Raw genomic sequence first — 15,361 nt, forward strand, 5'->3', positions numbered from 1 at the left:
ATGCAATAGCCATTTTAAAAAAATAATGCAATGTTTAAAATTTATGAAAATTAGGTTTTACTGAAAATGTTTTTTAAGAGGCTTCTAGACAGAAATAGAGCAATTTGTTACATTGTGGTTAAAAGAAATGTGCCATAAATAATTATTGATAGAGAGATAGTGCATACAGACCAGGAGGTTTAGGTCAGTTGATATGTTAATCAAGTAATGAGTATTGCATTCCATTGTAAAAAAAAAAAATGTCAAGCCTCTTTTCACTAAGAGAAATCAGCTACATGACTATCAGACTCTCACCAGCCTACTGAAAGGACTTAAAGAAATCAATATCACACAGAAAGATGGATCGAGCATGAATCAATGTGGCTAGCACATAACCAAACAGACATGGAATTAAACAAGGAAAAAAAACAAAACCAAAAAAACCAACCAAACCAAAACTAAACCAAACGAAACCAACAAAGATTGTCGCTTAACCTGTTTTGTCAGAGCTGGTATTGATGGTATTGGTAGTGATGGAAGTGAAGGTAGTCTTTGCGCTGTCCTTGGTAGTAACAGATTTCTGCTTATTTTTCATGGCTTCCAGTGCTTTGAGCTTCTTGGCATGTTTAGTGCCTTTGTAGTGGGCCGCAGCCTGGCTCTACAAAGGAGAACAAAATGAACCATGCAATCAGGCTCATTTCTAAACTGGCATTCTCTGTATTAGTACAAATACAGACTACCTTTCAATAATGGGTACCACTTACATTATCCAAGTTGTGACCAAACAGGAAGTTATAATTGAGAATGATGCTTGGAAAACAATGGGATAAGTACTAGAGCAACACAAATTCAATAAATACAGTATATTACTGTATAACAGTAGATTTCTTTCAGGCCAAAACTAGGTTGTTTTAGTCTACCTTGCTACCATTAGTTTTCATATTGAGATTTATGCTGCTTTCACATGAAAAAGAATAATTCTCAGGCAACGGGGAGGATTGTGCTCTCCTCCTGGTAGCTTTGTACTTTCCCTGTTTCTATTTCAAACTAGATTTTTTGTCAAAGCTTCCTTTCCAAAGAACAATTGACTAGTAATAGTGGTATCAGCAACTTCTCAGCAAAGACTGACTGTAAAAAAACAAACCAAAAATACCCCAGCCCAAAACTAAAGCCCAAACAAAAGAAAGCAAAATATAAAACACACCCTTCAAAGCCCATCACCAAAGACTTAACTGAATGTGAGGCAGATGTGTAATTATATTTTTTTTAAAAAAAGAGGATTACTTTTGTTCACCTGCTACAAATGTAGTGTTTGAAATTCAAAGCCAGGAGCATCCTTTCAAAGGATAAAGCTCCCACAAATCCTGTCACAGTCCCAAATATACTTTGGTTACTTCATATTGTTAATCTAAAATAGATTTGCATATGTTCTGCTATTAAAATTCATGCATTACATTGCAAATCACTTTATTATTTCAAGAGTTATTAGCAAATTTATTCATTTAATATATGTGAAAATATATTTTAGGAATAGTATTTGAACTATTAGATTAAACCTTATACAAAAATTTCTGGAATTTGGATTAATATTGGGAGTTTATTTCTTCACTAATTATTTAAAGCTTTATAAGAAAGACAGTCTTTCTGTCAATAAGTTGGCAATATGAAAAATTGCTTATATCTATCCTTTTGAACTCCAAACTTTATGGAAAGTAGGTCCTTTATTACTTGAAAGTAAAGTTAAGACTTCAGAAATGTAGTCAAAATTTAGCTATGACAGCATTGAAATAAACAAAAAGCAACAACTCTGGGTCAGCTCAAGGACCCATAAAGGTCAGTATTTTCTTTTTAGAAAACATGAAATAATAGAAGATATTTAGAACATAAAAAAAGGTAAATGCTTTCTATTGTGGAATCAAAAGAATCAAAACATATATGGAATTTAGTGGCTACAAACCTGAAGTATCAAATGGAATAAAAAGACAGAGTCATTCCAATAACTAAGTTGCTCATGCAGGTAGAAGAATCCTGTGTTATCTGGAATTTATTAGTCATTAGACCGTTATTTAATGCTATTTATTGTGCTGAATTTTGGAGAGAGGAGTTCTGGTGACTAGCTATCACTCTAAGGATGCATAGGGGGAACTATGACTTTCAGCTTACATGAAAAGTCTTGATTCCTTCCAGATGCCTGAGATTTGAAAAGCATATGGTGAGTAGGACAGAAGCGGGAGACCTTGTCTAAAATCAATTAACAATATATGTGTAAGTGTATGCATGCATAGATACACACACACACACACACACATACTCTCCTGGATATTGAGATGCATCATTCAGTTTGGTTGAAACGCCTTTTTCTCTATAGCTAAAATAATGTAAATATTGTATTAGGTACCCTTATTGAAAGAACACTGGACAGTGAAGTTTTTAATTAGAAACAACTTGAACAGAAACAGCACAATCATGCACCTTTAACAATTCTCAACACATAACATTGAGACATACTGTAAGCCAAATACAAACAGTCAGAGGATGTCAATTATAATCAAACCAAAAGACCAGTGTTAAATTACAATGACGCATTAAAAATGACATAATATTGTACACCTTTGTGTTGCTGTCATGTCAACTATTTTTAGAGTTTTTAGTCAAATTTAATCATCAGTCAGCTTCAGACTCTGACTGCACTTTTTTCCTTAACTAACAGTGTCTCTAGTCAAACATCTGGAACATATTCATAACATGGTCCTTAATACTGAATTATGAATGCTGATATTAGTTGGACACAAATCTTGACTTTCTTCACAGAATTGTTGGCAGAGAACCCCAAGTTTAATTCTTCTGCATCCACAGCTCTCTCCAAATTCTCACAGCTATAGTTCCAGAAACCTAATCTCAAGTTGTATATTGGATACTGAAGGAATATATAATGAATGTAGAAATTGTGACCTTTTCACTGCTCTGAAATATATGAATGAAATTGCTCTAAAGTAGAAACATATTGCTCAAATTTACAGGTACGATGGCTGTTAGGCAGAGTTGTCCATAACTCATGCCCACAGAGTGCTGCCAGTTTGCCCAGCCTCTACTTAAATAAGGTCTTCAAGTCTTTTTATTTCAAAGTTTAAATCTCCTTCCTCTGCGGGGACATTAAACCATCTGAGCTTGTTTCAATATAACTGTAGCTGGCATGTTAACGGGACTTCTATGTGAGAGCAAACAGATTGCTCCTAAGCATTTAACCAGCTCCAAATTAGATTATGCTGAACTTTTACAACTGAACTGGAACCCTAATTAAAACAACAACAAAAAAAAAAAAAAAAAAAAAAAAAAAAAAAAGAAAAAAAAAGAGATCTGTCATTATCTTTCCTTGCAGGAGTAAGATATAGGAGATGCAAAAATATCCATAAATGTATTGTTCAGCAAAGCAACATAAAAGATGGTACCTCACTGAATCATTTCTTGCAGTTATAAGAGGACTGAATTCATGCTTACTGCTAAATGGCTTTTACTTGTAGCCTATAAAATTCGTTGCTTAAAGAGTATTTACTTGTAGGATGAATAAAAAACAAGATAGATCATAAAATATAATTATTCCCAGCTTTCATGCCAAATTATGCAATAATAGGAGAGAGCAGAAGAGTGAAAAACAAGTTATTACTAGTTTTTGCTACTAACCATGATGCTTAACTGAGTGAAGAGGCTGTACCCTTTCAGAAAGGTGAGAAGGGTCTCCTTCTGGAACCCTTTTACAAAAGAATATATTAAAAGAATACTTTAGGAAAGAGCTTACTTTCTTCCTTCATCCGTTTCCATGTTTCATACACACAATTAATTCTAGCACTGCAGAGACAAGTCACTGTCAGCTAATGTCAGTGATGAAGCATGAGAAATATGTGAAATATTGCTGGTGTCATGATATAAAGAATTTTAGGGAACTATATCCATTCTTGAAAAAGATGTCCAACATGAAAGTAAAAAAAGTCATTATTTAATATTAATAATAAACATTTTATTATTATTTATTATTGTAACATATAGTTATTTAATATATAAATAATATTAAATTTAGTAATAAATTATATAACTAATATAATTATATCAATATATCATGCAGTTATAATAATTTTATTACTAATTTGCATCTAAATTGAAAACTCAAGGATCCTTAAATTTTGAGGACCTGATCCTGAAAATTACATGTAGACAAATTTTGGTCTGTGGGAACTACTTCAATCAATTGGCAAGATCTCTGCTAACAAATCACTTCTCAATGTTATTTGTAATGACTTCTTGCTTATTTGAGAAGTACAAGTCAATTTAAGCATCTCCTAATATTTTCCTCTGGTTCCATGTACCAATGTTGAATAATTAGGGACCTTTATAACCCTTACATTTTCTAACCTTGACAAGTTGCTCAAATATAGAAAAGGATTTGTCTATAAAATCTGTCTGTATATTTATGTTATAACCACACAGATAAGCATACTATAAAATAATAAAAATTTCTGTATGCAGATGTGAACAGTTAGAAAACAGAGCCATAGTATAAAAACTCTGCTCTATTTTCTTTGCTTAAATGCAGTCTTGTACCACAATCACCATCAGGATATTACCAAGCAATGAAATGTGTAAAATACACTGAGAAAGATGAACTATTTTAAACAATCCAGACAGTATTCTCTTACAATTACAGTCAATGTATCTACATGGCAGCCTTCAAAATAAGTTTGTCTGCCTGACTAATGTACTTCACTGGATTATATGTCTTCTCACTTCTGTTATTTAGGCAGTGGTCCAACAAAAACATTGTGCTCAGTTTTTGCTTTGAGACAAAAAACAGGTCTCGTCCTATTCTCAGAGAGTTTTTGCAGCACTGCATCTTCTTCATATCCCTCCTGATCCACCTCATATTACCATTCTTCTTACAGATTGTTTTCCTGCCTTAATCACTCCCTCTGGGCAACGCCTTCATAATGAAAGCCAGCTCAAATAAATGAAACCTTTTGCAAAAGGTGCACTGAATATGTTCCACTGATTCTTTCTTGGAAAATTAAATCCAACTATCTTGCATTATGTCTTTCTCATTTCACAATGCATTTTGAAAGATGTTTATTGTGGAGAGTGTTCTCCATGCTTTTATCTGGCTAACTATTAGCAAGGCTGCAGTTGCCTGCACCCCAAGAAAGCACAAAACTGAGAGTACTGAGAGTGCTGGACAGACTATTCTGTCTGCCTGGGACTTGAGCAGTTCATGGCTTTTTTTTTTTTTTTTTTTCTTTTACCACCAGCTACTGGATGCTACCCTCACCTCTGCTATTATTCCCAATACAAAAGTAGTAATTTTGGCTAATACATCTGCAAATGATGTCAGGATTCTCCAGAACAACAAGCTCTGAAACAACAAGAAAAAAAAAAAATTTAGATTCCCAGATCAAACTAATACAGTCAGTGAGCTGGACATGGAAAGCAAAAATACATAACTGCATAAGCCAAGAAGGCTTCTGTCTTTGATGAAGTCAGGGAAATTGCTTATGAGATGTCTGTCATACATTACCATAATCTCTGAGTACAAATATTTTTCTATAGTTGGGCTGTCAATAAGTATTTGAAAAATTATTTTACTTATATCCTAAGCACAGTAGAAAGTGGTTAAGATTCAAATAACCTTTTTATTTTTGGAACAAGTGTGTCAATTTTTTTCTAGTGAATCCAAAGCCTGGCCAGCCAGTGGTGACAGCATTGCCCAGGGAAGGTTGCAGAATGCAGCTGAGACATCTGTATCCTACCAGTTATGTGCCACTTGCATAACCAGAGACGGTGTCCATGGTGTTTACTTACTGGAGAAGTTCACAGGGAGAAAGTCTAGCAGCCCTGAGATGCCCAGCACTTGCCTCAGCCTAAAGCAGGGCTCTAACAGTGAGAAACAGCTAAAAAAATTTGTAGAGGACTGTGCAGTCTTTTTCACAGAGATGTAGTTACTCTATGTAGTGAGTAAGCTTTTACTTGAGGCTATATTAAATTTTAAAAAATACTTTCTTACAAGGCCCTCTATTTTGTTTGCCCAGTGAGTGCACATGGGAAATTCAGGATTACACACAAGTCCTGTGCTTACCCACTGGAAAACAAAAAACTCCACAGACTTTAGCAGTTTCACAGACACTGTACATGAAACAACTAATTACCTGTGCAAGCCCTTGCAGAATAGGAGATTAAGTGAAAACATGTAATGTAATTTTTAAAGATGATGTCAACATGATGACATGTTTCATATTGAACAAGTATCTTAATTTCTGCCTGATAAATACAAATTCAATCTGCAGTCAATTATTGTGCAGATAAACATTGCCTATCATTATTTCTACCTTCTGCTAAGCTTACCTCTATCTTCTGAGTTGTGCCACTTAATTTTTTTGTGCAGTCTATCACAACACAACTCTGTAATCTAATTACCTTATTCACTCAGATGTAATTGTGGTACTAAACACCAAGGATATGTGTAATATGACTTCTTTCAGATATGTTCTGAGAGAAGGCTTTTTCCCTTTAAACAATGATTGATTAAGTCAGCCCTTTTCCTAGAACTAAATATACAATAACAGGTCAAGAACCACAAAAATCTTTCCTGTGGAAAAAAAACTCAAAACAATCCTCCATTATTACAGCAGAATAAAATGTCTCAGAATGTTATTACCCAGGTATTTATCTTTCTATGGAAAGAAAACTCCATTTTTCTCCTTCCTAAAGCATTTATTCAGTATACTCATGAGTGTAGCCTGAGACTCACTGACCAGGGTGAATGAGTTCTTCCTGAGCTCACTAGCACCCTTTCATAATTAACCTGCTCTACCCCTCTCCCTGTTCTTGTGCTTTTTCCAGAGTCATTTCTGTAATGGTGTGAGATTGCACCTGTCAAGAGCCTGCATCATGCTGTGAGAGATTGGCATCGACACCATTCTTATGGTAAAACCATCCATAGTATAGTAAAATCAATTTCATTTTCATTAGGAGAAGGAATATAATATTTTCATTATGGAAAGCAAAATTTGTTTTATCTTTGGCAGAAGAAGAAGGTCAAAATTTCCAACTTAAATTCACTTGCTCCATAAGACAGTATTTTTATGGCCATGCATCTGCTTGTACTATAAACTGCCATTGAGTTTCATTACCTGAAATAATTTAGGCAAGGTACAAAAATCTGCCTGAATATAACACACTGCACTCTGAGGCAACATACACTGTGTCAAAATATATAAACTGAAGGGAATATAACTCAAGTAATCGTCCAGTTCACATACCTGGCATTTTTCTTTTAAGGACACCAGTACTTCGTGCGGCACAACAAAATTTTGTTACATGTTGAAATACAATAAGCAGGCCGTTCATTTTGCCATCTATTTTATCTTTTTCATTCTTAAGAGAATGCAGTTTTAAGCTTATTTTGACAATGTTATCAAGTTTTAGAATCTGGAATTTTATATATTCTGTAATACAGTTGTTTAGGGGGGTGCTTTTTTGATGGGGAGATGAAACATGGTCTTTTGAAAACTGCTATCATCAATAAATTTAACATTTAATCTCATTTTTACTGTATTCATTGTATTCATTTATTTTCCCCATAGCAAATCTTATTGCAGTTAGAGTTTCAAGAGAATATTAAACTCATTTGGTATTTTTTTCATTTAGATTAACCAAGTGATAAATCTCAGATTTATATTAGAATGCAATGCAAAAAAAAAGTTAATCTATACACACTTCTATGAGCTATGCATATCAGAAAATAAAACATGTATTCATTCAGCTTATTAAATGCAATATATATATATAAGTGTATATATGTGTATATATATATATATATATATGTATTATAAGCTTCAAGTTTTGAATCTAGAACTGACATATTCTAAATGGAGAACTTGAACAAATGACATATGCTATTGTTATTTTGTAGAAATTTACCCTAGCTTCCTTGTGCTAGCAGTGCACACCATCACATATTTTTATACATTGTATTAATAATGTAAATATATTTTATATTAGTAGTCAATATTCAGGTTGCACACAACTGATGTTTACTTCAAAACAACGGATGCTGTTGAACTTAACATCGATTTTCTGAATAGTGTTGAAAAGTTCGGTTTTTTCTGGTGTCATCAAAAGAATGACAGTGCTGGTATGGAGGCAGCACCTGTTTGAATCTGAGTTTGTTCACAACATCTAATTGGAGTCAAGGGTCTACACATAAACTTACCTGCCCAGACACTCATTTAATTTAGGAACTTTTCACTGTTTGAACAAAACCCACTTGATTCCCTCAGCAGACATGTGAAGTTATAACTAGAAAGTTGAGTAGGTGGGTTGAGAGTACCTTGTCTGAGTGTTTTCACCTGCTTTCTGTTGCCAAGGAAACTATTTCTGACTGTTTACATTCACAATAATAATTTCATTGAATTCTGAGTTTCTGATATTTTTTGACTGAAGCAAAGCATCATGGAAAAGTAAGATCAGACACAAATATACTAAAAGAAATTGAATGGAAAACAGGAAAATCTCAAAAAGGGCTTATTTAATTATTAATTCTTTATGATTTGAACTTTATATTTGAAATTACAAACAAGTTAATATGACTTCTATATACAAAACTATAAAAGAGAGTCCACAGAGTTATTGTAACTGCTCCTAAACACAGTCTTAATACTTTTATTGGAATCACTGTTTATAATACTGTAATTATTAGAAGCTTTTCAAGTTTGGGTTTTGTGTTTAGAAAAATATTGATTCAACTTTTTGATTCTTTCATTAAAATATACAGTTACACAGATTTTTCATTTTGGATTTTCAACGTACATTTCAATAATTATTTTAATGTAAATATTTCCAATGTCCTTTAAATCAGCTCCTACCCATAAGCAGAAATTCAAAACCCACAATAAGATATGCTCAAATTTCCTGATTATGACTTATATTACGTGAGCTTGACTGTAGGTTCCCAGGTTCTGGCCTTCTTTTAGAACATAAAATTTTATACATAAAATATCATGTGAACTTTTCCTCTGTGAAAAGTTTGCACAGATGCACAAAGATAGATAATTCAAGGATGAAAGAGTTTATAGATTCTTTCATTCTCTTTATATCTTGAAAGGAATCTGAGCTTTCCATGTGCAGAAACATCCATCGAGAGGCAATGTGTTCCCTTGGAATAAAAGAACTCTCAGCCCACTAGTTGTTTGCTTATTTAGACACATTTTGTATGTCTAAAAGAATCCTATGCCAGTAATTTGGTTAAAAAGTCTCTCTATAGGTGTATCCATAGGACTTCTTTCTCTGGGCAGAAATACACATTGCATCAAAACAAAGGGGAAAAGAACTAAAATGAAGAAATGTTGTTACCTACTAGAAACAAAAGTAAATTTACTTTACTAGTTTATTTACTAGTGCCATAGCATGGAAGTAAATTTGCATTAAAAACTAGTTTTATCTAAACAACTAGCCAGGGAGAAAATATTTTGAGGAAAATAATCCAAATATCTAAAGGGAACAAAGGTTTATAAGGCATAGGAACTTGAAGATAGGTCAGTCTACAGTACAATTATATTTATTCATTTACATATTTTTATTTGTTTTGCCTTGCTTTCAATCATCCTTGGGTGATTCTGTGGACACTTTCAGGGCTTCAGTGAAGTCTACAAGATACTGTATGTACCTACAAGGTTTTCCAGTACACTTCTACCTATTATCACAGTGTCAGAGCCTTAGTGCTTTGAATCATTACACTAACACATGCCTAGAGCATACAGACCTGCTTGTTAGGAAGTCATTAAAGCTTCCATTGAAATTAGTCGTTAAATCAATATGTTGGTTCTTAAAGAAATACATATATGTGGATAGATCAAGTTGTTCCAAAAGTAGTGAAGGCTGAAAACTGGGGTTTATTTAATGAGTTATGTAGGTTGTTGTACTACCATCAATGCAGAAATGGCAATGATACCTTCCAGTACAAAGCTGACAGGTCAGAATCTTTTACTCCTTTAAGCTGTTAGGTTCCACGTAGGAAGCCAGAGTTAGGGATATCAAATAGTATAAAAAACTTAATGAGATGTTCTGACCTCACTGTTTACATTGCAATTACATTTTGTCTCCTTCCTATAAATCCTTCTACTTGTCTGGTGTTACACTGAAACCTAAAAATCTGGGTTTTTTTCCATTGAACAAAACCAAATACTTACTGAAGCTAAAAGAAACTGGCTGCAATCCTACAAATGTTACTGGTATGAACAGTCTCTCTGAAGACAACAGGACATTTTAGATGTTGAAGTGTTATAGGAGAAGTATCTCAGAGATGATCTATATTTCTGCATTGGCTTTAATGTTTCTGATCTCCTCTAGTCAAGCACAAGTTCAAAACTGGAACAGCTATATGAAACCATGAGGTGTATAATGTAAAAAAAGGTTAAACTAGAGAGGTAAAAGTCTTTTCTGATTTTAAAACCTGAGAAATTTGTTTGGGCAGGGATTACTTAAAGAGTGAAATTTCCAGATGGTACAAAAATTTAATGCTGAGACTCCAAAGTCTTTGGAGCAGGCAAATCTCTTCATGTCTGTTCACAAAATTAACAAATTTATACTTATTTATTTGTTCCTTCTTGTGTTTGCTCTTCCTTTTGTTATGGCAGGGCTAAAGAAAAGATAGCACGTCTTCCCTAGTCCCTAAAATATTACTTTTGGAAAATTGATTTGCTTAGTAAAAAGCTATAGAGATTTCTCCATCTTCTTTGAATAAAATGGAAATAGGAATCTTTAAATTCACCTCCAATGATGAACTGAAACTGTGACTAGCTCTCAGTTTACATCTGTGATATGCTGGGATAATTAGTATGCCTCAGTGTGCTTTACAGCACTCCAAATTAATACCATGGAGCACATGGAGTACTGAAAACTTCTATCTAAATAAAACCAGAACTCTCAGTAAGGAAATCTTGCAGGTTTCAAAGATGGAGGTGTACATATGGGTGTATGGTGATTTGGGCTCACTGAGCTTCAGGATGTTTTCTGGAGTTCAACCACCACTGAGTACAGGTGAAGGAGCAATATGGGACAGACATATCTTTACATTAATAGCTTTATAACTTTTAAAACTGATCCCTAAAAAATTTTCTTTAATATATTATGTTTAACACTACTATTAAATTGCATAAACCAGTAAGTTCTTTTTCCCTTGGGTATGTATTAACGACTTACTTTTTGCAAATAAGCGCACAAGTATGATTAGCTTTTGCAAATTGTTCCTTATTCTGTTACTGATAAGTAATATTTATAATTCTGCAGTGTAAACAGATGCTATTTTCCTCTTCATATTCAGCTGTAATGAGCTAATTTAATGTGTTAAAAAAACAAAAGATCTTCAAGAATGAGCTATTTGCTTCAATATTCCGACCTCCTTTGAAATCTATGTTGAAATCACCCATGTTAGGAAGTTAGCAAATTACTGTAGAAGCTTTGTTGCAAAAGTAGGACTTTAGTTCATTTATTCAAGTCCCTGTGTTCTATTACCTTCCTAACATACATGTTATCCATCATATTGATCCAAAAGTTATTATTTGAACGGAGCTAATATGCTTCATTACATTTCCTGTAACAAAACAATATTTGGGCACAAGTTTTATGACTGTTTCAACATTCATGCTTATGAAATCATTAAGCACTAAAATCTAGAAACAATGAACCATGATATTTTCCTTGCCCTTTGGAAATGGCAAGGACTTCCTCGTTGTGAAAGAGAGAAAAATAATACCAAAATAGAAAGTAAACATGTTAAGTTTAGATTGTGTGGGTGAAATCCTGGCACCACTTCAGTCAACAGAAATGCTGACATTTATTTCACCCTGGACTGGCAATTGAAAGAAAGTGCAATACTCCATCTGGACACAGTGTGAAGAATTTCAAGACTGGTGGACAGCCTTTGACTAAGCCAACAAAACCAACTATATGTCACTGAAACACATCATCTGAGAAAAAATCCTTGTCTTTTCACAAAAAAATGTGTCATAAGCAACTTTGAATATGCTAAACACTTGCCCTCTATAGCTTTTGTTTGAGTAACTGGACCATCTTGGTTGGCACTATATACCAATAATCAGACGCTATTGGTATCTCATGCATAAATGCATACTACAAAATAGGGAAAAATAAAAATTAAGAATATCAGAACAATTTGGCTCAAATGGAAATGACTTGGTTTGTTTTTCTGCTCTTTTTTACTAGGTTTTTCTTAACACTGCTAGAGACAACCATCATAATTGAAATATTTTCCAATTTCTTTTATATTCTAGAAAACCTGTTTGAGAAAAACAATTGTGTGTGCGTATATTTATATGTGTTTATATAGTTAGACACACAGCATGGGAAAGCTACCATCTCACCAGAAATATAAAATTAGATGGAAAGCTTCTCACTGTGGAGTACACTTGAGATACATATATATATATCTCCAGCAACCATCCAGCTATAAGAGACTCACAATTTTGTCAGAGAGATATAATCTGTTGTCCTTTTTCTAGTCGGTTGCAAATAATTTGTGCAGTAGTTTATGGAGAGATATAAAGACACAATGCAAATCAGAAGGATCACATAATGATATCTAGGGAGTATAACATCAGAAGAAGGCAGATAATTGCTAGAACTCTCAGTCTCAAGTGAACTTGTGAGACTATTTGTCTATTTTAGATAATTTTTTACTTTTGAACCCAGAGCTAGATAACATCTGAGTCCATCTCATAATAAAGATACAAACAAAATATAATAAAAATAGAATAACTCAATTTACCTCCTAAAGACTGTGCTTTATAGTATAATTAATTTCAAGAATGACTGTTATTCAAACACGAATGACCCTTAGATAGACTGAGAAAACAAGGGCCCTACCTTGAAAAGACCTTAAGTGTGTGAGTTCAGACCATGGATTTGGAAGGGTAACAGCAGACAGCAAACATTGTGTCTGTAAAAGGACTTGCAGGTGTAGGTTCCTATGATCTACCAAATTATTAAAAATATTGCCAGCAAGTTATGTAAATCTCCCTGAGGCAAATTAACTTGCCTGAGACAAGTCAGCATTCCCAGGCTTTCAGAGTTGAGGGTGGCCCTAATGGCTGGAACCATGCCATCCCTGTGCATTTCAGTCTCCCCAGAGCCTTGTGAGGCCTCCACTCCCAGCTCTGGATGCTGTGCTTCTGCGTGCCACCTACCCTGCCAGCCACATCACAGAATTGCAATGGCTGGGTTGTAAGGGATTTGAAAGATCTTCTATTTCCAACAGCCCTGACATGGCCTAGGACATCTTCCACTACACCAGATTCCCATCCAGACTGGCCTTGAACACTTCCAGGGATGGGCCATCCACAACTTCTCTGTTCAAGTTCCTCATCACCCTCACAGTAAAGAATTTCTCTCTAATACCTGATCTAAACTTGGGTTGTCTCAGTTTCAAGCCATCCTTCCTTGTCTTGTCACCACACACCCTTGTAAATAATCCCTTTCCAGCTCTCTTGTAGGCCCCCTTTAGGCACTGGAAGACTGCAGTAAGATCTTCTCAGAGCCTTCTCTTCTCCAGACTGAAGAGCCCCAACTCTCTCAGCCTGTCTTCGCAGGGGAGATGCCCCAGCCTTTTGATCACTTTCATGGCCTTCCTCTGTACTCACTGGCACCAGCAAGTCCACATCCTCCTCCTGATGGGGGTCCCATGCCTGGACACAGCACTCCAGGTGGGGTCTTACCAGAGTGGACAGAGGGGCAGAATCTTGACCTGCTGCCCAACCTGCTTTTGATACAGCCCAGGGATTCAGTTGTCTGTCTAGGCTACAAGTGCACATTAATATGCTGAGTTCCTCATCCACCACTATCCCAATTTTTCTATATTCCTTGCAGGCTACCTGTCCTTCTTTCCACTCTGTAGGCTTTCTTTTTGTGTTTTGCATTTCAAATACCAACTAGATATTACTTTCAGCTGAGAGGTTTAAGATGCATTAGCACCTTCAGACTAATGGAAGATAAATCTAACAGGTTAATTTAGGCCAAGAATATAATTGGGAGTTTTCTGGCTAATCCAAAGTGCTGACTAATCAAAATATGTTAGGAAGAGAAGAAGTTACCCGCTAATGATGGATTAAATCTATAGCCAGAGTGTTTATTCAGTCATGTGCAAACATTTTTCCACCAGTGAAACATGTCTATAACTTTTACAAGTTCAGGAATATGGGTATAACCCCCTCTGATATTTTATAGGAGAGAGCCTCTACTTTCTTTATCTAATCAGACAGACCAAATCATTTGCCAAGCATATTACCACAGGAGATAGCAACAGAATTTAAAACTTTGTTTTCAGAAAACATGCAGATTTGGCACTTGGGGGCACGGTTTAGTTGGGCTTGATGACCTTTGAGGTCTTTTCCAGCCTTAATGATTCTAGGGTTCTCTGATAATATGTCTGAGTGTGTTATTATTTACAGCACAAGAATTTCAGAAAATGACTTGATGTTAATGATAAAATCATCATTTTGTTTACTTATCCTTTGGTGTTGATAAAAGAGAATTATGCTTCTCCCCAGCCAAAGGTGCTCCAGGGCCAACCCATCACTTATCAGCTACAAGTTATCATCACTTATCAAAATGCGTCTTTGCACACACCAAAAAAGCTTGCAGTGAAACACCAGAAGCTCCTGCTTTGTCCTAAATGTAATTCATATTCTATTAACAGCACACTGAAATGAAATGAGCTGCTGTTACCCACTCAGCCAAGGAAAATCCTGCTTCATAACCACAGTTCAAACCCCTCGGTTTATTGTTAATATAGATAATATTAAACAATATAGATACTCAATTAAAAATGCATATTTAGGATTGGTGGGACCTATTTTTATAGAAAAAAGGAATCATGCCTGCAAAATACACAAATTCATATGACTGCAACAAGCAGATTCAAATACATGAATTAAAATTCACAGTCCAATTACTCTAAGTTGCTATACGTCCTCACAGAGAATTGATCTCCTACTATTTATGTCAGGAACAGCCATAAGAAACCACCAATATGAGGACATCAGTAGGGGTGGGGGGAAGGAAGGTAAATATTTTTGGCCTTCACTTTCCTATTCAGGAAATACAAAAATTGACATCTTTTGAATACAAGTAGACTTCCTGAGAAAGATGATACATAATCCTTGCTAATTTTGAAAATCCAGATTTAAATCAGTTACCCATTTAAACTGTTCCAGAACTGCTTCTCTCATTATTCCTTACTACAAATACAAGAAAAAGGCGGATAGAATTCAGCCACCTTAACTTTTGTAAAGGTTTTACTAGTGAGTGAGAAAAAAAAAATATAATT

General features: G+C 34.7%; 1 protein-coding gene across 2 annotated transcripts in view; it reads right to left on the minus strand.

Moving 5' to 3' along the window:
* Positions 1 to 15,361, minus strand: part of ZNF385D (zinc finger protein 385D) — a 410,782-nt gene that overhangs the window by 63,566 nt on the left and 331,855 nt on the right. For both annotated transcript variants that reach the window (XM_015619763.1, XM_015619766.3), the window contains one exon: positions 475 to 637. In XM_015619763.1, the coding sequence (XP_015475249.1) occupies positions 475 to 637 (163 nt within the window). The remainder of the gene's footprint in view (positions 1 to 474; positions 638 to 15,361) is intronic.

Source organism: Parus major, chromosome 2 (genome assembly GCF_001522545.3).
Source record: "Parus major isolate Abel chromosome 2, Parus_major1.1, whole genome shotgun sequence".
Taxonomy (NCBI): Eukaryota; Metazoa; Chordata; class Aves; order Passeriformes; family Paridae; genus Parus; species Parus major.